Below are 23,054 nucleotides of genomic sequence, written 5' to 3'. Positions count from 1 at the left end.
ACAACAGAGTTGGTTTTGGGAATGTGAGCCATGCTGAAACCATTCAACTCAAATCAGCACCATGTGTCCTCCAGAGCCTTATTATCCCATAAATGAACTTTATTGAGGCAACAAAGTGCTTTGGAGCTCTGCAAAAACATTAAAGGGGCCTTGCCTGTCTCGGCCTGGAGCCAAGAGTAGTCCGGTTCCTCAAGGGACTAATGAAAAAAGAGGGGCCCCTTGGCCTCGTGTTCGCTGCCCTCAGTGTAGCCTCATGGGCCGGCTGGCCAGCACTGCCTGAGTAATGGCCTATTAGTGACAGAGAAATAGTTAGCAATTACACCAGGGAGACAAATATGGCACAGACCTCTTGACTGACCTGACCTGTGGAATTAACCAGGAAGGAAGGATGAGAGACAAAAGGTAAAACAGCAGGAAGGAAGGAGTGGTGGGGGGTGGGGAAGGAGGAAAAGAAAATAGATACTCCAACCAGGGTGGATGACCAGGCAAAAAACTCCAGGGGCCTGAAATGCCCCAATGCCGCTCCCCGATGATTTGGTGATTTTCATCACTGACCTACAGGATCAACAGGTAAATGTCTGGTTTCTGTTGTGCATCTACACACACTCTAACACTGAAGGCAACAGAATCAGCAAGGGGCAAGGCACAGGTCTGCAAATTGGGGGTTAAGTGTTACGTTCAATGACACTTTGACATGTGGACAGGAGGAGTCTGGGACACAAACCACCAGCTCTGTGATTAGTCGACCTGCCTTGACCTGCTGAGCCACAGTCGACCCTGTTGGTCCTGCATTACAACAAAACCAGCAACCCTGTCTCCGTGAAGCTGACACAGAATAGCTGACAAACACAAACTCTGTGCCAGGTAGACGACGTGTCTGTTGTTGTAACATATAATGACACTGGCCTCTACAGTGAGCTCTGTACATGTTAAGCAGTAGCAACTCTACTGATTTTAAACATCAAAGTCTGTGAATATAACCACATGTGTGTGTGAAAAAAGTGGAAGTCTGGAAGTCTTTTGTGGCTCCCGAGGGACCTGCACAAAATCTGACAAAGGCCTCCGTGTGATGTGACTTGAATCATCATCAGCCGGGTCTGAAGACTACAAGTTTGAAGATTAAATCAAGTGAAGTGAACTACAGACCTAGTAGCCCTGTTCATTATCTCTGCTTGAGGCTTGTGGTGGCTCCAGGTTATTTTAGCTGCTACTAGCACAACACAGCCCGTCTCTGTAGTGGTCAGAGTGTCAGGTGTAAATAAAAGAGAGAAGAAGGAGTAATAAAAATAAGAATAAAAACATTATAAGTGTTAATAATAAGTTAATAATAATAAGTATAAGTTTTGTTTTTAAGACTTGAGTTGTAGAAATATACTGATCGCTGGGAAAAATGGAGTGTGATATTATACAATGATGTATGTGGAAAAATGTATTGTGATATTATACAATGATGTATGTGGAAAAATGTATTGTGATTTTAACTTACTGTATGACCTCATGTTCTTTGTAAATTTCATGTAAATACATTATTAAAAAAGTATTTTTAAAAAATAAACATAACTGGCTCTGCTGCATTGATAACAGTTTTTTACTCAAATCTGTCCATTGTGAATAAGGTAATGTTATAATAAAAGTGCCGTGACATGCTAAGTTAATTATAGGCCCAGGGGCCCTCAAGAAGTTTAATCCGTCCATGTCGGAGAGGAACAATAGGGATAAAAACACGAGCGATGAAAGTGAGGGCAGATGGGAGAAAAAAGAGGATGAGAAAACAATTTCACCTGTGGGGTAGTCACAACAGAAAGTTCTAACAATTACTGTAAGGCATGAGGAGAGGCCTCCCCAGTCTCTGTGTGGCTAACAAAGCACAGCAGCTCCTCCAGGGGGAGAGAGAGAGGAGCAGCTGCAGAGGTGGAAGACTGCTGCGTGAGATAACAAACGTTCGTGACAGCTCAGAGGACTGGAAGCAAAGATGTGGGCGTGTATCTGATGTGTATATAACCACCCGCCTGCTTCCTCAGCCAGTTTACCACTCATGAGGCATGCGGTGGACGGCCGGGGCTTATTCCAACATAAATAACGTCTCTGATCCTTCTCGGGATGACGAATTTTATAAAGATGGGATTCTTTGCGGCCGGGGAAGGGGTTACAATGGTTAACCAAATGGCCGCAAGTGGATGTATGGAACTGATTAGGGACCCTGGAAATGAGATTAAAGAGAGATCTACCAACAGATTGAATTGTATTTGCCATAATTGCTGAGAACAGCTTATTCAGCGCAGACCGCAAAAAAGGGAATCATAAAACCAAGGATGGAGGAGGAGTGTATAGGGAGGGAGGGAGGGAGGGGGGGCTGCCACTTGAAACCAGCAAGCTTCTCTCAAAGAAATCAAACCCAGGACAAGTCTTGTATCAATTAGAGGGTGTGTGTACGTTGTGTTTTTGTGTGTGTGTGTGTGTGTGTGTGTGTGTGTGTGTGTGTGTGTGTGTGTGTGTGTGTGTGTGTGAACAGAGGATGGGATAAGGGATGGATTAGCTCTTAATCATAAACTCAGAGTTCTTGCTTTAAGGTTGTATTAATGATTTTTTTTGTAGTATTACTAATCTTGATTATTTTCAATGGCAAAGGCCAATTCAACCACACTGTACTTTTTAAATGGAAAAATTCCCCCGTGCTCGGTGACTGTGCATGCCATGAATTTATCTGAAATGAGACAACTGAAATAGCCCTGACCTCTGTTCTCAGCATCCTGTTGAAAGGAGCTTTAATGAAAAATAAATCTCGTGAAGAGAAAAAGAGCAACAGACAAATCAATAGAGGCACGGGTTCAAAGATAAAAGTGAGCACTGTGTGCCAAAGAGCTACTCGCTCTCATTCCTGGGTTGATTGTACTTAAAGTGAAACCACATGAACTGAGCTGTTCTCACAGGGGAAGTAAGAGTGTGTGGAGGGAAGGGCACACATATACTGTACAACCTAAAGCCACAAAAAAAAACTGGTGTTCCTTTCTAGCATTATATTTAACTAAATGTTGTGTATTTGTGACATGATTTTGTGGGTGTCACATATATGTCAACATTAGAAAATTACTCCACAAATGACATCTAATAAATCATTAAGATCCTACTAAGTGCAAAGAAATTCGTATTGAAGCCCAGTCCTGTCAAATACAGAGATTTCTTGTGTTGAAACTGAGCCAGGGTTGCCAGGTCTGTGGTTTCCCTGGGGAATTGGGCAACTTTTTAACTGTTAACGCGGGTAAAAAATGATGCCCGTGGGTGGGGCTTGGGCAAGACCTATTGCCTACAGATGATATGAATAATGCTTATGAATAAAGATTAATATTTTGAATGACAAATGTTGATACCCAAATCCTGTCAAACTCCCTGCCAGATCAGCACATGCAGTATACAGTACTTGCCCCATGGACGCACAAATAACATGCCAATGCAGACCCTTACCCTCGCGTCTGGCCAATAGAGGGCGCTATAGGCTGCTGCCACCACTCTCTAGTACCTTGAATAAGAAAAATAAAATTTAAAAAAAATTAGTATACTGGTGTTTTATTATTAGTAATTAAATTAGTATATTGGTGTTAAAGTATACTTTTAGATGAGCAAATAAAAGTGAGGAGTTAATTGTATTACTTGCAATAAAAATGTAGATTATACATGCTCTATACGTTGTCTAAAGTTACCGATTGGTCACTTTTCCGCCATTGGCGTGCAAAAATCTTTGCCCCCTTCAATACAAGAGATAGGAGCTCCTCGGGGCGCAGCTCTCCTGCGCCCAGAACCTCAATGCAGTTCATTGATGGTGCGTTCTAGGTGTTCTCGGGGGTCGGAATTTCTAACATCTAACGTCAACAAGTATATAAACTTATTTTAGATTAATTTTATTAACTGTACATTTTTCTGAGTTCCGTGTTGGTTTTTTAACTGGAAAGCGATCAACGTTGTTCCAAGCTCCGAGTTCCAACTTCCAATATAAATGAAACGCTCCATTACATACCGTGATATATTATAATCTGGTAGCCTATAATAGATTGAGGGACCTGAGCTGACATGTTCAATTGCTCATCCCTGCGTTATTATCTCTTCAGCTCACGTTCTCAGTAAAGCTGCAGCCAACAAGTCAATATTGGCTCCAATGTGTTATTTCAATATAAGAACCCAAATGAACTATAACACATACCACCACCATCATCCACCGTAGTGGCAGTGTAGCCTATCTCAAGAAACACACTGGTCCCAGGTGATCTTCAGAGTGTACAGAGGTGAGACAGAAGCTGGGCCTAAATGTGTGGTGTGGTGTCGGTCTTTTACAATGTTGTTTATCGTACAGTAGTGTTGTATTGTGCAGAAAAGCGGGAAACAGAATGGGCCCTATATAATTAGGCCCCATGGAGAAAACTACACCAGCAGCCACTACCCCTAAAGGAATTCTGCGTCATTACAAAAACACTACTGGCGCTTTGCGTGGAGTCAACCGTGGTTAACTATGACCAACAGCACAGACATGTCTGTGGTTGTTCATCCCTCAGCTGGACCACAAACAAACACACTGATGTCCATGTGTGTCACACAACTCCACTGTTAGCTCCTCCTAGGATGTTATGTTGTGGGTGATGTTTGTTTATCTGTCTGTTTGTTATTAGCAGGACCACAGAAAAAACAACACTGTGTAAAAATGAAGCTTGGGCCAATGAAGAACACCGAGTTGTTTTTACTACGCAGAGATGATGTCAGCCGTTTTCTCAAAACTGTTGTAAAAACACTTGGTTGCTAACATTAGCCTACATTACTCTCATAGCATTTCCAAGACAATAATAGGCTACATTGATTATGCAGGTAACGGCTGAATATCCTGCTTATAAACAAAGTGTCTTACCTGTCCAACAGCAGTAAAGCCACCTCCGATTTTTCAGGGCTCCCCACCGAGGAAAAACAACACCAATGTAAAATTGAGTTTGTCCGCTCCGTCAGACACTTTCTTTCTTTGGTCCTTCTTCTGTTGAACGACCAGGCGTTTTCTTCGTAGTATGAATCCACTCCAGTCTTCGGCGCTTCTTCGGGTTGTCGGCCATGTTTCCACCTGTTGCTAGGAGACTCACTGCCCACCATGGATGTAGCTGCCCACCCACCCGCGTTAAAACGCGGGAATAGACGGGAGACAATAAATCAGTCAGAGGTGTATAAAGTAGGCTACTTGAAAAAAGTAACTAAGTAAAAGTAGAACGACTTTAGTAAAAGTAAAAGTCACGCATAAGAAAATTACTTGAGTAAAAGTCTTAAAGTAGCTCACATTAAATGTACTTAAGTAGGCTATCAAAAGTATTTTGTGAAAAAATATACTCAAGTAGGCTATCAAAAGTGCAAGTACAAGTACAAAGTATTTAGCATAAAAAGAAGCAAAACAACCACTTGTTTTGCTTGTGTGTTGTTTTATTTCACTTTCAGGTGAATAGATGTGGAATGATAAAACCAAAAAACACCTGAGCAAACATGTAGAGTGAGTGAATCAAGTGTCTGTGTCTGCCTGAGAACATAAAGCAAGCGTCTGTCTGTGTACGTTTATGATCATTAGTGGCCGTGGCCCGGGCGTTTAATATGCTCAATCACCTTGCAGCCCAGGCGTTAATAAGAACCAGGCCGGTGTTTGCAACAGGCACGCAGTGGCAGTGGTGCGCGGTAAAAACGAAAATGATCAATTGGCGCATGAGAGTGATCGATCCTGTTACGCATAGAGGATCTTTGGAGCCGTCTGCGGCCACAGCTCTCCGCAGCAGCAGCAGCAGCGGGTCGTAGTGACAGATAGGCTACCGTGTGAATGCTGCACTATCGCAGATTCAAATACTAGCCTAGTAATCACCCGGGCATTTAATTGAACAGGCTTTTACTGAATGGGGTCGGACCTCCGACGGCTTTTAGAGCACAATCGCATATTTGCACGCAGGCGATCATTTGGTCATATAGCCTACAGGTAATTATATTTCTATTTTAATTTGTAACGAGTAACGAGGTGGCAAACGTAATTGTAACGGAGTAAAAGTATATTTTTTTTTTAGTGAAGTAAAAGTAAAAGTCCTGATTAAAAAAAGAACTCCAGTGAAGTAGCCTACAAATCCTCAAAAAAACTACTTAAGTAGGCTAGTGTAACGAAGTACATCTACTTCGTTACTATACACCTCTGAAATCAGTGTTGTATTGTTTATTGAGTGAATGGAAGGAGAGCCCGTCCCTTGGTGTCTAGAGGAGGACAGAAGCCCTCCGTCCTCCCCTAAGCCCCCACCTTCCTGCTCCCTGCTCCTCACCAAGGGGGCAGTTGTCGGTCTGAGAAATGAAGCTCACTTCCGCGTTCAAAAAACTGCAATCCCCTCGGCTTCCTCTGGGGGCTGGTGTCAGAAAGAGCATTCTCCATAGACCCCCATGTTAAAATCACCGACTTTACATCCTCACAAAACATGATCAAAGCCTGGTGTCAGCACGTTTTTTGGTCTCAATCGATAGTTTCTACCCCGCACACACTCTGAGGGGCCTTTATGCCTTTAAAGGGATAACGAGGAGTTTGTATTTGGTTATAAAAAAGTCCCGTCGTCTCTATCGTTATTTTGTTATTTTAATTAAAGCAGAAGTAAGCGGAATATTTGTGTTAATATAGCCTAAGTCTTAAATAGTTATATCTTCCGACAGCAATCACTTACATACTGTAGAGTGTTTGGTCCGAAACACGGATCTGTCAGTCACTCTGCTCTGCTGTAAGCCGAGGAGAAAACTTCTTGTATACTTCCTTGTATCCTACAACCTTTATCCAATGAGGAGAGAGAACATAGGGACAAGGACCAAAAGATCCATGACGAGGGCGGGGACTGCTAACTCCATCGGCTGACAAAGAAGTTGGCCAAAACGACCGGATCGCTTACTTCTGCTTTAATGGTGAAAATGCTGGGTGAGCCGACCAGCGTTTACTTTCGGTTTCGCGGACGCTGCCCGGCGGGTCATGGGAATAACGCCGCCGAATCGCTGTTTATGGACGGTATCGACGGTATCTGATCGTCTTCGAACCTCTGACTTTAATTCTTGATGAATGAAAACATTCTTGGCAAGACGTCCGTCTTGCGCCTGTCCCAGAATTTCAACTTGTGCATGGAGTCATGGTAATGTAGTATGAAAACACTTAGCTTTCCAAAACTCCTCGTTGTCCCTTTAAGCCTTTTTGTCAGTGCCCCCCAGTTATTGAACTATTTCAGCTTTTTGTTTCTTCTTACAACTCACGTTAAAAGAAATTCAAATAACACTTTTCTAGTGTTTTATTATAGGCTGTGTTTAATGTTTTAAAACTGCTGCTGACATTCTTTGATGTTTGATTTTGTGGAAAGCACTTTGTAACATGGTTTTGGAAAAGTGCCATACAAATGTGTTATTTCATAAACTAGTTACCTGTGGGGCCAGCGAGATGTTGGTGACCAACCTAACAGATATCTGTGATGTGCTAATGACTTAAGTTATCTAATAAGCAGTGTCAACACACAAATCACAGTCAATATATTTCACCATTCAAGATGAAACTAAATTATGGCAACTCAGCGAGATGAGAGATCTAAAGATAGATAGAAGACCAGAAGACAAAAAAAAATTGGACACATAAATAAAAGTTAAACTTTGATCAAGTTCATCAACATGAGTAGGATTCATCGTCTGGTATCATCTGTGTATGTACAAATGTCATGGAAATCCATCTGGTTTTGACAAATGGCAGTACACTAAATAACACACATGAGAAACGTAGTTTTCTATGTTAGGCACTTTTATTTATTTTGTATTATTGATTCACAAACACAAATATTATTGCCAAAGAAACCAACCAATTTAAACAGATTGTTAACAGTATATGTATTTAGAGATTTATCTGGATTCAATTCATGTTAACAGAAGAAGGGACTTAGTAACAAATACCTAGAGAGATTAGTGTTAAATCCTAAAAATCTGCATGACAAAATGCAAGAGGTGTGGTTTATGACCAAAGTATAAAAACAGAAAGAAAGAAATTCTACCTTGTTGAAGTGTGTTAGCTGAAAGGTAAAAGACAGGAGTGTTTCAAATAACTATTTGTTAAAGGGGGGATTGTCTATCCACATGACGACAGATCTGTTTTCTACAGTAAATGTTACCCTGAATGGGTTTTGTGCCGTTCTACTTCCAGACCTGCTGAATATCAGGGTTGTCACACTGTAGTAGATTAATTAAAGTAGTACAAAGCTATGAAAAATATCAGTGTAAAGGCACAAGAGACTCGCTCAACCATCACAACACCACTACACTACACCAGTAAGAGTCACAAAGAGCTGGCTCAGGGGTACACGGCCTTTGCTTGAGGAGAGCTGCAAAGTCCACTGTTGCATACATTAAGTTTTATGTAAAGTCGAGCTTTAGCTGAGACATTAGCTGTCTTTAAAAAAAGGAAACAACACTTATCATAAGCTAAGCTCTGTCAGTTTAGTTTTACATTCTGATTTCATATTCTGTTTCATTTAATTTCACATTAATAATTAATTCCCCCTCGTGTTGAGTACAAGCATGCAGATATTACAGCTTCCAAAGAACAACAGCTGCCTACCCCTGGGCCACACTGATTATTACAATTTCTATCAACTTGGCCCGCCAAGTCTCACCACTAGAGGACACTCTGGTTTTAACAAAAAAAAAAAAAAAAAAAATAGGACGACGTGCCACTGCAAACTGTAGGACACAGCAAGAGATCTCTGCTCCACACCTCCATGACCATTACTCACATCCAGCATTACCAACGCACAGGCTCATGGAACCACACTGTATGAGATATGTGACTGAGAGCTCTCCCAAATCTACTGCAGACTCCACCATCTCCCAGAATGGCAAGTGGCTCTGAAGATTTGGATGAACCTTAGGTCTTTGGCATTCGGACTAAACTGAAAACGTGCTAGTTTGGACCTCCAGAGGATAATAACTGTGCAACAAATGGAGTCTGACTCAAACAAGAATATAGCTTTAGTCCTACACCTGACATGAGCTTGATTAAAGGATAGGTTCACTTAAAAAAAAAATCTCTAATCATTGTTGTGGTCTGGAGAGATTGCTTTCTGGTGCTTTCCCAGTGTCAGAAAAATCAAGTCAAAACCTAACTCTGAGGTTAATTCATGTTAATAAGAGGCTTCAGCAAATCTGACTTAGTTTAAGTATATTCTGAGTTAAACACTTATGTTTGTTCATGTGCACAGTAACATGGCAGTGTAACTATTGACTCTATCTGAACTCAACTCCAACACAGCACATCAGAAGTTAAATGTTTTACTCCACTATTTTTCTTTTCTTTTTTTGTTTAAATCTCAACAAGGACATTCTTTTAAATATGTTATCCAACTAAACAATATTATTCATAACCCTCCATGTGTACCCGGTGACTATAGATTGCCTGCATGTTCTGTGAATAGGGGAGTTTTGCTTTTTATTCCAGAAGCTGTCTGACTACTGAAAGAAATCATGTGTTCACCTCTCAGACCTCTTACATGTCACAAGATGAATATGTCAAACATTTATCTTTTTGATGTTAGATGTCATAAATTCTCTTGAATATAACTCTTCTATCATTCCTCTGAAGCCATGTCTCTTCAGTATGAACAGGAGGAATGATAACAGCTTCCTGTAACTAATTCAATGTGTATACTGTACCGTCCAGGCATGACAGTATTGTATTATTGTCAGATTGAAAAAATGTGAACCTACCCTTTCAATCTTTGAAAAGAAAATGCTGTTGACTATTAAAAAAAATAAAAATAAAATAAAAAAAACACTGGATGAGTGCTGACTGTTAGGTGGGAATGTGAAAAGTGGTATTTGTGCATGTCCATTCTACATTTCAGTTGTGCATTTCAAGTCATCTGTGAAAGGGGTTGATGATCATGGGTTACATCCACAGTGTCATTCAAAAAAAGACTTAACAGAAATGTGTGGAATCACGTTTTCACTCATTGAAAAACATTTCTGCATCAACAGCAGGTGATGGAAAAAAAAAGAAAAATCACTTCACTGCTCAGTCTGATCCAGGACACTGACTACAAGTGGTGCACTATCAATTTAGGTCAACTGAGTTTTCATTCATTTGCTGTGTTTCTATTGAACCATATTGGTGCTAGTAAAAAAACAAAACATCCAAAAACCAAAAATGGGTCATGGATTTCAGACTGTTTGTAGAGAGACAAACAGACACACACACACTGAGCACCCACAGGGGCCACAGCGGGGACACTTGGCAGCAGGGAGTTTGTAAAAAAAGAAAAAAAATGGTGAATCGGAGTCAGCAGGTAGAACTGTGTTTGGTAGGAGGCAGCTTTAACACACAAACTCCTGTCTCATACGGATGATCTGTAGCAAGGCGGCTTGGACGTCCTCATCCATGTGGCCCTGAGACAGACAATCATGAAAAAAAAAGACTTCAGTTAATCAATTTAAAGTGTTATCACTGTGAACTATTTTCTCTTGTCAGTTATTCACACAACAGATAATTCTAGGGTTCAGCTCCTGACAGCTACACTGCAGTACACCTACATGTATTTTAGATAATCTAGGCTGATTCCATTTTTTAGAGCCATTTTCTGCATTTTTGATGTTTCCTTTTTGATGAAAAATGCGTCCCCTGCAGACCATTACATTTCCGCAATCCACCTGTAATGGCTGCTTCAAATTACCAGTGGGCTTTCTTCACTGTATTGAGAAAATACGAAGGATGGTGACAAAGTGCTGAAAGTTGTTGCGGCTCATCTTATTTAAAGTATGACCATGAGGCGATAAAACAGGTATGATGTCACAGATACGTATGTTTTTCTTGTTGTATACGTATCATTCAGTCTGTGCAGTGTTGTGATTGTTGATTGTTTTTGTGGTGCCAGTGCAGCACACCCCCCTGTCACTGATCTGTTTTGCCTCCCGGTAATGTTGACTGGAGGCCAGCTAGAGACGTGCTGCAGCTGCTGTTTCACCTCTACACTAACTTAGCCCTGTTGTAATTACTTTCTACTGACAGCAGGCTTTAGAACATAAGAAACATTGTGGCGTGAGCTTTCTAGAACATGCTGTTGATGGGAATGACAGGACAGATACTGAACATACTGAACATACTGGGGTTCGACTAAATCTGACTTCAGTCTTCTTTTTATGAAGGATGGCTCTGTATTTACACACTGTGATCTTTTTTCTTTGTCACCTTTGTATTGGATTTAATTAAATAATTACCCTAAAGTTAACCATGGCTTTGCTTCTCGTCTGGTGAGGCTTTGGACACTTTGGAAGCGCGGTGACGCCAGTTGACACTTTGGACGCTCAAGTGTCGCTGGGCTCTCTTTGAAAATGAATTGACTTCCGGCGTTTTGACACTTTGGAAGCTTTTGGTGTGAACGCACAGTTAGACTGCTGGGGGACACATCTGGTTACATGGAGCCCTCTCCCCTCCTCTCCTTTTGAACTATCATTATCTGTTGCACTTTGTAGTTCGGCCTTGGTGTCTCGCACTCTCTCTGTGTTTCCGCAGATCCATCTCTCTGCACCAGCCGCCGCCTGCATCGCCCCCCTACCCCCCTTTTCCCCTGCTGTTAAACCGGCCTGTCCTCCCTTCCCATGAACCAGTCTGCCATCCAGTCCCCCCATTTTGCTGGCCAGCTCTCCCTGCCTCCCTTGCCTACCAGAAGCTTCCTCCTTCAGCTGTTGTTAACATTTCCATGTTTTTCACATTCTCTGTTGTAAACTGTTTTCTTGTCTGTAACAACATCTATGTCACATCTGTCCGTCCTGGGTGAGGGATCTGTTGCTCACCCTGAGGTTTCTCCAATTTTTTCCCTGTTCAAAGGGTTTTCCATGGAGTTTTTCCTCAGTGGATGTGAGGGTCTTAGGACAGAGGATGTTGTTATGATGCCATGTAAAGCCCTTTGAGACAACTGTTTGTAAAAACAGGCTATACAAATAAAATTGCCTTGCCTGTATTTCTGCTTTGTTTCAAGATTTTGTCCAATGGGAGGGTCCTAATTTGTGTCAGTTTAGGGAAAAGTTTGACAACCACTGCTCTACATAGTCCTCTGATTGGTCTCACGTTTATTCTGCAGCATGACAATGACCCAAACATTACAGCTAGTGTCAAAAATAGCTATTGAATTGACCAGAAGAAACTAAGTCCTGTAACAGACAGTACAACCCCCCACAGAGTCCTCAGTCTGAGATAACATGAAGAGACAGAAACACTCAGACAGCCTCAGTCCACACAACAACTATGGCACGTTCTCCAAGAGGCTTCAACAAGCTGCCAGTCAAGAACCTGGAAGAACTGTGTGCAAGTGTGTGGAGGAGAACTAGATCTGATTTAGGTTTCTTCTGTTGACTGAACTTTGGATGAAGTTTACTTTTCTTTGTTTCTTTGCTGAAACAAAGACTATTCATGGCTTATTTTTGAAAGCATCTCCACTTCACTTAAACTGCCTTAAACTTTTCCAGAGTACCATACATGTACACACAAGGGTAACTAAATTAAAATCGAATTATAAACATCCCGGAGCTGGTAAAGACACATTAACTGAGCATGTTCTAAAGAAATCATTCCTTTTTGAGCACTTTTATCTGTTCTATTATTCTGTCATGACGCATATTATTTCAATCAGGCCTTTTCATGAGACAAACTCCCTCAGTAGTCATTAGGGGTGTCAACAATAATCGATTCGGCGATGCATTGCAATGCGGGACATGCACGATTCAGCATCGATGCGGCAACGTGCCATAATCGATTATGTCACTGTTTATTTTCTGGCCTCAAATAAAGTTGTGAAGTTTCAATTAGCCTACCTCCGGTGGTATTTCCGGAGCAACGACATGCGCAGCCTGTAGCTACATGCTAAGCAGCAGCACCAGCAGTAGCAGTGTTGCCGCTGGCCTGTACCATTAAATTTTATTTTATTTAATGACATTTATGTCAAAGATACAGGAGAGTGATAATACATAGCAGCCGATAAAATCTGTTGTTCAATATCTCATGACTGATGAAAAATTTGCCGTGTTGTGCAGTAGAATTTTGATGCATCGCAATGCATCGTAGAATCGAATCGAATCAAATCGTGAGGGCAGTGCCAATGCACACCCCTAGTAGTCATTGTGTAGTTTAGGAGCTGAAGAAAGAAACAAGGTGATTATCACTTCAATAGAGATTAATGAGAGTTAACTCACCTGTGCTGCACTGAGAAGATGAGTTCGATAAATCGAGACGACCTCCCTGTGTTGCCTCTCAGCATCCTTATCAGGCAGAAGGGAGAAGAGAGAAATGAAGATGACACAGTGATTACACCAGCTTGTGAATACAGATGCAGTTCAGTCGCTAAATTAGAGCTAGACATTATAATAAATCTACCAGCTACACTAAAATGTTACAACAAGAGCAGCTGAACACCCTCGTTCCTTTGTTAAAAATAATCAGTTTACATGGAAGACGCAGAGGTTTCTAAATATGGAGCAGCAGTCACCAATATAAATCAATCACTTTACATTGTATAATGTTATGTATGATTTTGTTCTCTGAATTACTTTCCATATAACTATTTATAATGTAACATGAGCTAATGCACTTTGACCAATCACAGAACTGTGATTGAGGATTGTGAGCCCTATGTGTTTCTGCATTATCCCTCATCAGGAAAACTTTGAACATCATCATCATGTAAAATATAGAAAAAAAAGTTCAAAAAAACTTCACACTGGTTCATACAGTTATTTTTCTGACAGTTACTGTGCAGGAAATCTATCTAAATATGAAGCAGAATATGCTGGGTGCACTTTGCCAGGAGGGAGGGGGTGGGCTGCTCTATATATCCCTGCCTATGCTGAATTATTTTTGTCCCCCAGTGGGGATGTCTAAGTAAAGCATTGCAATGTGAGAACAGTCTATAGTGCAAACAACAATAAAATCAGAAATGGATTTCCACTGTCTGCGCTCATGTGACTGCAGCTTATTTATTTTTGCATTACATTACGTAGCTCATTGTGCTACTGCCTACTGAAATTTATAAATAAGCTTTTCTGGCTCGTGTGGCCAGGCGACGCTATCCATGGTACTGAAAAACAGATTTCATTCTGGGATGCTGCATTAGCATTCAAACGTTTGTTTAGTTGTGTCTGATCCTACGCCACATGTGTCTGCATGAGCACAATAATGTCTGAGTGGGAAAACACACCATGTACCTCATGATCTTTTCTTTTTCTGCAAATCTATTAATATCATTTGAACAACTTAACTTTCCTGCTTAATTTTATGAATAAAAATGTTTCCAAAGCAACCCCTCTCCCTTTTTTCCCCCAGAGACTGCACCCTCAGAATATGCATCATTGTCTGGGTGGGTATACATATTTATATCTATCATATGTAATGTGTGTCCACTCACAGCCAGCTGCTGCTGTAGGCTCTTGATCTGGGCCTGGAGCGTGTCGATGTGCTGCGTCTGCCTCTTGTGGGGTGCGTTGCTGGTGTATGCCAGCTGGGACAGACCGTTCAGGGCCTGCTTCAACCGCTCCACGTCCGTCAGCAACTCTGTGATCTGTGTAACAAACACACACACACACACACGCATTATATTATTGTACATCCTTTTTCCATTGCTTAAAGGGATAGTTCAACAAATCCCCATAGCTTTAGGAGTAGGTTTGTTACCTTTAATTGTTGGTGCAAGCTATTTTTAGAACGGTGGAGCAGAGGTGTGAGCTGCTCAGAGCTACGCTATGGAGGCTAATGGGATTTCTTGGTTTCCCTCATCAAACTCATCAAATACTGTACACAATCCAACAACTCCAAAACGCTCTGGTGGACAAGTTGTGACCTGCACATTCACCACACTATGAGATAATAACGGAACGTTACCAGACAGAGTTGTTTTAGAGGTAAATTCGTGCAAAACCGCTGATGCGCGTTCCCATCGGGAGCAGTTTTTCGGCAAGCAGTCTCTGCATTTGCCTCGAAAAAAACTCCATCTCGTGACATTTCGTTATTATCTCATAGCGTGGTGAATGTGCAGGTCACAACTTGTCCACCAGAGCGTTTTAGAGTTGTTGGATTGTGTATTTGATGAGTTTGATGAGGGAAACCAAGAAATCCGATTAGCCTCCGTAGCGTAGCTCTGAGCAGCTCACGGCTCTGCTCCGCCGTTCTAAAAATAGCTTGCACCGAGAATTAAAGGTTACAAACCTACTCCTACTACAACTTTACTAAAACCTAAAACTCTTTTTTGAATGACACTGTGGATGTAACCCATGATCATCAACCCCTTTCACAGATGACTTGAAATGTTGAACTATCCCTGATGTAGGATATATATAAATGATCAGTAAAATAGAAACAAATGTTTGAAAACATAATTTAACATTCTTTTCTTTCAAACCAGTTACATTTAGCTCTCATTAGTATAATTACTTGCAATAATAAAACCATGACTGACAAAGTCTGTTTATTATAATGTACATAATCCCACCTTCTTGTCTTTGGCCTCGGTCTGCTGAGCTGATGTCTGGATCCTCCTCTGAAGATCACAGATGGTGCTGAGCGACTCATCGTACCTCTCCTTCAGATCTCTAATTTCTCTTTCTACGCCTCGTCCCTTCTCCTGAACTGTCTCCATCTCCGTCCTGGCGTTGCTCTCGCCCTCCATTGCTTGTGTCGCCCGCCGACGTGCCTCTTCGCACTCCTCTGCCAAGCTCAGCAGCTTGTTGTTCAGGTTGGCCGTCTCCTCCTGCAGCTGCTGCTTCTCCTTCGTCAGCTGGCTCATGTGGTCTTCCTTGTAGCGGACCTCCTCCAGAGCCTGCGTGGCTCGGAGGAGCTCGGATTGCAGGGCGGAGACGTCTTCGGCCCTCTGGGCGTTGTTCTCCTCCTCTTCCCGGAGAGCCATCCGAAGCTTGGCCACCTCGCCATCCAGGGCCGCCTTCTCGTTGACGTGCTGTTGCAGCAGAGAGGTCTGATCCCCCTGGTGTTCTTGCAGCTCTTTCTGTAAGCCGCTAACCCTCTGGGCCTCCTCCTGCTGAGCCTCTCTCGCCTTCTTGCAGTCGGCCTGTGCTTGCTGCACGGTGTCGTTGAGGGCTTTCAGTTCCGTGTCGTACGTCGCTATCCGAGTCAACTCCGATTTCAGACGCTCCTGCAGATTCTGGATCTGAGTGTTGCAAAGGCCGTTCTGGTCTTCAAGATCGGCTTTCTGGAGCGTAACCACCTTGTGCTGCTCCTCCAAGCTGACCAGCTTCTGAGTCATCTCCTCAAATCTACCTGTGAACTCTCCCTCTACTTCCTTGTGCTTTTCGCTGGTGACTAAAGCAGCGTCCAGTCTTTGTTGGACAGATTCAATCTCCAGCTTTAGTTTCTCTTTCTCCAGCTTGTCACTTTCTCTAGCAGACCTTTCTTTGTCATACTTCTCCTCCATTTCCAGCAGCTTGACTGTCAGCTCCTTCACCTGGGCACTGTACGAGTGTTCCTTCTCCTCGGCCGCCGTCAGTGGGATGAACTTGGACTGAATAGCCTCCTGTATGGTGTCAAGTTCTATCCTCTGGGCTTCTAACTCTTCTGTAAGCTTCACCGTTTCCTCCTGGGCCAACACGTACTTTTCTGCTGCTTCTTTTGCTCTATTCTCTGCCTCAATCACAGTAGCAGTCATAGTGTCTGTGGTCGACTTGTGATCTTCTATCTTTATGTAGCTTTCCTTCATCTCCAACAAAACTTTGTCCAATTCCTCTTTCAACTTTTCATTTCCTTCTTTCACATTCTTCAGTTCCTCACCACTTTCTTTTTCCTTGGTTTCCAACTTAAACATCTCGGCTTTAATGCTCTCTAAGGTGGAATGCAACTCCACCTTCACTTGCTCATGCTGCTGTCTGGGAACGTACTCTCCCTCCAGGCTCTGTTTCAGAGTTTGGCTCTGTGTGGTCAGCTGCACACACTCTTTATCTCTGTCTTCACATCTCCTCTGCAACTGGTCCAGTTTCTTCGTCAGATCGCCATTCTGAGATCTCAGAGTCTCCGTCTCGCTCTGGTGTCTGTCCCTGGCGGTTTGGAGACTCCTGATGTTCTCCTGCAGCGCCGCCCTCTCGGCCTGAAGCTGCTGGACTTGTCCCTCTGCTTTGCCGTGACGTTCGCTGGCTTCCACCAGCTTGTCCTTCAGCTCCTCCAAAGCCGTCACCATGTTCGTCTGAGCTTCCTCGTGCTCCTTGACGGGTACAAAGTCCGTCTCCATCCTGCTGTTGAGCTCGTCCAGTTGGTCTCGTAGTATATCTCTTTCCTCCTCGCTCTCCTCCACCTCCTGGATGAGGGCCTGGCTTTTGGCGGTGACGTCCACCAGTTTCCTTTTCAGCGAAGTGTTCTGCTCCTCCAGAGCGGCCCGTATCCTCTGCTGCTCCTCGGCGGACGCGGCCCACGCTCCTCCCTGGGACGAGGGGCCATCCAGCTTTCGGTGGAGCTCGGCCACTTCCTCCAGGACGCGGTCGTAGTCTTCCCTCAGCTCGGCCAGCTGTCGTTCCTTCTCATCGACGGCATTCGTCAGCAGGTTTTTCATGTTGTCAAACTTCTCCGACGGTACCACGCCTCCGTGTTTAGCGTGGGTCTCCTTCAGTTGGGTTTCCATTTCTACGAGGTTCTCTACCAGTTCGTCTCGTTCTGCCGTCAGGACTCCCACCTCTTGGGTCAGCCTTTCAGCCTCAGTCGCTAACTGGTTTTCGCTGGACTTGTACTCCTCCAAGGCCTTCTCGCTCTGTTTGAGACGATTGCGGACACGACAGACTTCGGCTGAGGCTCCTTCGTACTTGGCCTTGACATCCAGGAGCTGCACTCGCAGTTCCTCCGTCGCCTGGCCTCCCAGGTGTTCCTTAACTGCCACTACGTGGGCCTGCAGCTGTTTGACTTTACACTCAGAGTCCAGCATCCTCTTCTGGACGTCTCCAAGGGCGTCCTCCAGCTCTTTAACCTGCTGGTCACCCTGTTTCTGGATCACGTCTCGGCTGTGAATCAGTTCTTGGCATTCTCTGTTTTTACGGTTCAGGGCAGACTGAAGTCGTGTGGTCTCCTCCTCCGCCGCCTGCTGTCTTCTCTTCACTGCCTCAAGTTCACGTCTGAGTGCGTCTACCTCACCAGAGAGGTCCCAGCCTACAGCTGCTGGACTCTTCTCTAGAGGCCTGGACAGTGAACGTGACATGGCAGGATTCTGGATGATCTGCATACAGAGGAAAAAAACATGTGACAACTGAGAATATAAAATCGCTGTTTTTGCTCAAATGTTTATGTGAATGTTCCTTTTCCCTCCCTTTATATAGAAATTGATTCATTCTAGGGAACGATGGAGCAAACATTTGCAATTGACATGTAACTGTTCCACATATATATAAATATGTACCTGATCAGAATCCAGGCTGTGAGCTTGTTTGACCAAAACATTTTCTTTGCCTGCAAGACAACATCGAACAAACACAATGTTTAACATGTGACCAACTCATATTTTAATGATTAAATATGAAAGGACTCAAGAAATTGAGTAAATCTAACCTTTAATGACAGACTGCCCACAGTAGTCCCCCTGTGAACACATACAGATACAAACTCATTACAAAATGGCTCAATCTTACAATAAATCCTATTTAACTCTAAACAGAAGGTTTGAGCAGAACTCATTTTCATATTATTGAATATGCATAGCTCAAAGTAATGCAGTTCAGTACAATGAGTCACCAGCTTTCCTACTTTCATGAAGGTTGTAATGTTCAGCTTTTTGTTGAAACTCTGTTAGAGATTTGCTGATTCATCTCTATGGTCATTTGTGAAGGATGTGGTTTGTGCTGATGTTGAAGTGTATTACATTATGCAGCTTGTGTGATGGACAAAATAAGAGAACTGCCTATCAGAACAGGTACAGCACTACACTTCAACACAAATGACATCCTTCAAAACGACTGTGAAGTTGTACCAACACCTCAGCATAGACTGAACTTAATCACCGTCATGAATGTGGATTTATTGTAGAATTGTTGAGATGAGTTTAGCAGGTCTGCTGGTCACTGGGTGTTTGTAAACTAACAGAACTTTACACCGTCAGACTTCAACAGAAATCACACAGACATCAAGTCACTGACCAAAGTACTACGAAGCTGGACTTTGACAGTCTCCAGTCCTCGAGCCCCTTCCTCTTTCTCTTTAGTACCGAGCAACACCTTCAACTGCTCCTTCTGATCCAGTAAAAAGAAAATCACAGGGATGAGTGGGTTGATAAGTAGATAAGTTAAAATTAAAGTCTAGAATTAGGGCCTCATGGTTCTGTGTCTCCACCAACTAGTCAAGTTGCAGTTTCCATCTATGTCTATCCAGGCTAACAATAGCCTATATATAGTTAAGACTTGAAGGGAGTCAGTAAGAAGGTATTACATGTACCTATTTTTAATTATTTAGAATATTTAGAATAGAAGTTTCTGAGTAGCTCAAGTCAACAAAAATCTGATCACTTCATGCTTGTGTCCAAGTAGATGTTTTGAAAAGGTTAAGATGTGGTGTTGCTGAGGATTAATGGATGAGCTGAGAGCGTGATGTCTCCAGCCACAACCAGTCTAGCAATATTTAACCATTTCTATGGGCTTCTTGACGTCATTTGTAATAAAGTTATCCTCCAAAGGGCTGTACGTGGCAAATTGCAGTTAATGCCAAAGCTTTTAAGGCAGTAAAGCGGTGGATGTGGGAAGATTTCAGTGGACAACTTCTTAGAAGTGGTTTGCAGAACAGTATTTCTTTGTGAGACCCAGCTGCATCTGTGTGTTAGATATTGAATAAATTTAAGAAAGTGAAAATACCTCTTTCTGAGTGTCCTCAGCAGACATTTTTTCCTGCAGATCAAAGAGAAAACACAAAATAACTGACCATAAACCATTACAATTCTTTTTAGTGAATGTCTTTGTAGTCATGGGAATAAAAATCATGCTGTTGGCTCATATTGAGCAATCTCACTGGCTTGCCATTCTTTCTTTGAACCTTTATTCAAATCTTAAAAAATCTTTTTCAATTATGTCAAAACTAAGCTTAAGAGAATAAATTATACATATAATAAGAAAACAAACAACTGAGCAGCAGCAGCAGTAGGGGTAGCAGAAAACAGAAACAAACATCTGTAATGTCTCACTGTTAGAGATGCTTCCCCACCCTTTTCATATAACATGCAATGATGGGTAAAGCAACTGTCATCAGTAATGAATCTCAGGGTGGAGTGATGAAGTGAATCAAGGGGTTTGAGAGTGGAGGCAGAGGCATGTCTATAGATAGCATCACCATCATCTGAGACAGACAAGTAGACAGCCTGAATTACCCGCTTCCTGCTGAGCGTAGGAAAATATGCTCAGTTTCTGTACAAATAGCCTTTTTTTTTTTGCCGTGGCTTGTAATTAATAGAATTAATCTTGTCTATAAGCAATCAGTGCTAAAAGCCTGCTCTGAAAGAAAAACCTGTGATTACACATTTACTAAATGAAGTAGTGCATTTATTATCTTGGCAGAACTTGTGACTATGGTATTATTCTAAAGGAGCAGAACTCATCTCAGCATTTATTATCATATTCCTTTATATTTCACACTCAAACATCTCAGATCCACCCATCCACAGAAAACCTTACACACTGAAAAACAAAAACAGTGTGCTGGTGTATTGTTTACCTGTGAGAGCTGTTGCTGTAGCATGTTAACCTTGTCCAGCAGGGATCTCTGCTCCTGGTGGTACTTCTTCAGACTTTCCTGCAGGGTCTCATTCTGTCTCTCCAGGTCCTGGAACACATCCACACAGACAATATTTAAGGCTTACAAAAATACACATCTAATGATGCTTTTCTGTTTCTGGCTTTGTCCACTAGGGGGCAGCTGAGACAAGCTGTAGACACCGCACTGGCATATCATCATCTCTTAAGTTAATGCAAAGTTGTTCGCAAACTGCTATGTATCAATACATCCAGTAGTAATGTAGCCATAGTGCATTCTTCTTTTTCTGACGTGGTCTCCATCAACTCATTTCTGGCTACATGTTCTCCTAGCTTCACCTGCTCCAGTCTAACTGTATCTCTCTGCTGTCTGGACTGTTCATGACCTGCTCACAGCCAGTGGGCAGTGCAAACAGCTGCCTTGTCCTGGTGAAAATGACACTAGAACACCCGGATTGAACCAAAACAGTAAATTTATGGACCGGCCAGCCAAACAGTGAAGTGAAAATTGCTTATAAACTATGTAACGCAGAGTGGAGCTGCAGATTTGGGTGAAAAAAATTACTTTTAATCACTTTGAGTGACATCCTTTATTTTTTTATTATTGTTTGCTATTGTTGTTAATTTGAACTTGAGAGTGAAAGATATAGTATAATGTCTTAAAATAAATTAAAATCTAACTATTGGTGTGGGAAAAAACTAATAAGTAATCACTGCTGTGTGGACAGATGCCTTGGTTGGTCTTAAATGTGAGTGCAGTGAATTCACTCACTTTAAATGGTATGAGTTGCTCATGAGTTCCAGTCAAGCTGAATCAATATGGCTGAAGTTAAACAGCACTTACATGTATGACCTTATCCCTTCTGTTAAGCTCAGCTGCTTCTGATCTCTCCACTGAATGCTGAGGATGACACAGGATTTTTTGTTTTACCATCTTTTCAGCATATGACATAACAACTGGTTTGCAAAGCTTATGCAACAACTCTCACTTATAACCACTAGATGGCAGCCACGCACAACTGAGCAGCAGCCTAGACTCTGAAATATGAAAAGGCTGAACAGGCTTCAGAAAGTATTAGCGAATGATGGACAGATAGGATTCTCACAAATTAATGACTTTGGGATGTAAACAACACTGACCGTTGTCACATTTTGAACTGTAACTGAAATGTAATATCATTGTTGTTCTCATCATGCCACACGTAAACATGGAAGTCCTTTAAAATATGTAAAGGAGAAATGGAGAACAGCTTCTCTTCACTATATGTGACATTTAATGGAGGGTTACCTGTCGCTTCCACTGTTCCATCTTTGCAGCCTCTTTATCTGCGATGAAACCAGAACAAAACAAATTCAGTTTCTTTCCTTTCATATATTATCAAGATGGGACAAAGTGGTTTGTTTACAGAGCAGCGTCTCAAGGTCAGGGAAGGTAATACACAGAAGAAAGACAAAAATAATATATCAGAAAAATATGCAAATTATGAAATAAGAGTGAACTCTAAGAGACTAATGCACGTAAGACTAGAAAATAAAAGCAGTCTATAACAGTGGGGATGGGGATATTATGTTACAGATTGGCAGCTTTAAGAGGATTTTATAAAATACAAGAGATGTTTGTTTCACACTACATGGTGGGCATCAAGTTTGAATTTCAGATTTCAGTTTTTCTTTCTTCACTGGCAAGGCAAGGGCAAGGCATCTTTATTTATATAGCGCATTTCATACTAAGGCAACTCAATGTGCCTTACATAAAGACAAAACATTTGAAAAGAACAGCATCATTGGTCTGATCAGTCTCTGTTTCTTTGTTTGGTTGATGTTCTGTCTCAGGTGATGCTTTGCTACCTACCTCTGTTGACTTTGTCGATGTAATTCTTGACCATTGCGACGAGCTCTGGGTTCTTGCTGAGGCGAGCGTAGTGAAAGGCATCGTGACCCAAACCGTCGATGGCCTTCACATCAACACCGCTTTTCAGCAACACCTCCACTGCGTCCTTACAGCCGTACTCGCAGCCCAGAATCAGCGCCGTCCTGAGGATGACAAAAAAGTCACAAACATGAACGAACTTGCTATGTTTCCACTGTATTATTGATATGATTGATGCAAAGAACTGAAATATAAACAATGCAACAAAAAAAAAAATAATTCTGTGAGCATTTTTTACAACTGTTGCTGAATTCTTGTCCTTTGTAATTGATTCTTTGCTTTGTGTTAGGGTTGAATAATAAATAAATGAATAATAAAAAACAGAATAAGTAAGTGAGGAGACCTTGTATTATACTGTCATTTTGTAAAT

General features: G+C 42.1%; 1 protein-coding gene across 5 annotated transcripts in view; it reads right to left on the bottom strand.

Annotated features, from left to right (window-relative positions):
• Positions 1-9,984: 9,984 nt before the first annotated feature.
• The window catches only part of uacab (uveal autoantigen with coiled-coil domains and ankyrin repeats b), a 68,066-nt gene continuing 54,996 nt past the window's right edge, over positions 9,985-23,054 (bottom strand). For 2 of the 5 annotated variants that reach the window (XM_085772724.1, XM_085772731.1), the window contains exons 8-19: positions 22,607-22,788; positions 22,043-22,080; positions 21,599-21,655; positions 20,717-20,824; positions 19,864-19,896; positions 19,156-19,248; positions 18,572-18,602; positions 18,423-18,472; positions 15,528-18,242; positions 14,448-14,600; positions 13,240-13,305; positions 9,985-10,440 (exon numbers count right to left, since the gene is read on the bottom strand). In XM_085772724.1, the coding sequence (XP_085628850.1) occupies positions 10,369-10,440; positions 13,240-13,305; positions 14,448-14,600; positions 15,528-18,242; positions 18,423-18,472; positions 18,572-18,602; positions 19,156-19,248; positions 19,864-19,896; positions 20,717-20,824; positions 21,599-21,655; positions 22,043-22,080; positions 22,607-22,788 (3,598 nt within the window). In that variant the 3' untranslated portion in view covers positions 9,985-10,368. The remainder of the gene's footprint in view (positions 10,441-13,239; positions 13,306-14,447; positions 14,601-15,527; positions 18,243-18,422; positions 18,473-18,571; positions 18,603-19,155; positions 19,249-19,863; positions 19,897-20,716; positions 20,825-21,598; positions 21,656-22,042; positions 22,081-22,606; positions 22,789-23,054) is intronic. The other 3 variants (XM_085772744.1, XM_085772750.1, XM_085772737.1) reach the window with 2 other exon arrangements.

This window comes from Trachurus japonicus, chromosome 3 (assembly GCF_045865225.1).
Source record: "Trachurus japonicus isolate A0001 chromosome 3, Traja_1.0".
NCBI lineage: Eukaryota > Metazoa > Chordata > Actinopteri > Carangiformes > Carangidae > Trachurus > Trachurus japonicus.
The sequence above is the reverse complement of the archived record's forward strand: the minus strand, read 5'-3'. Positions and strand labels throughout refer to the sequence as shown.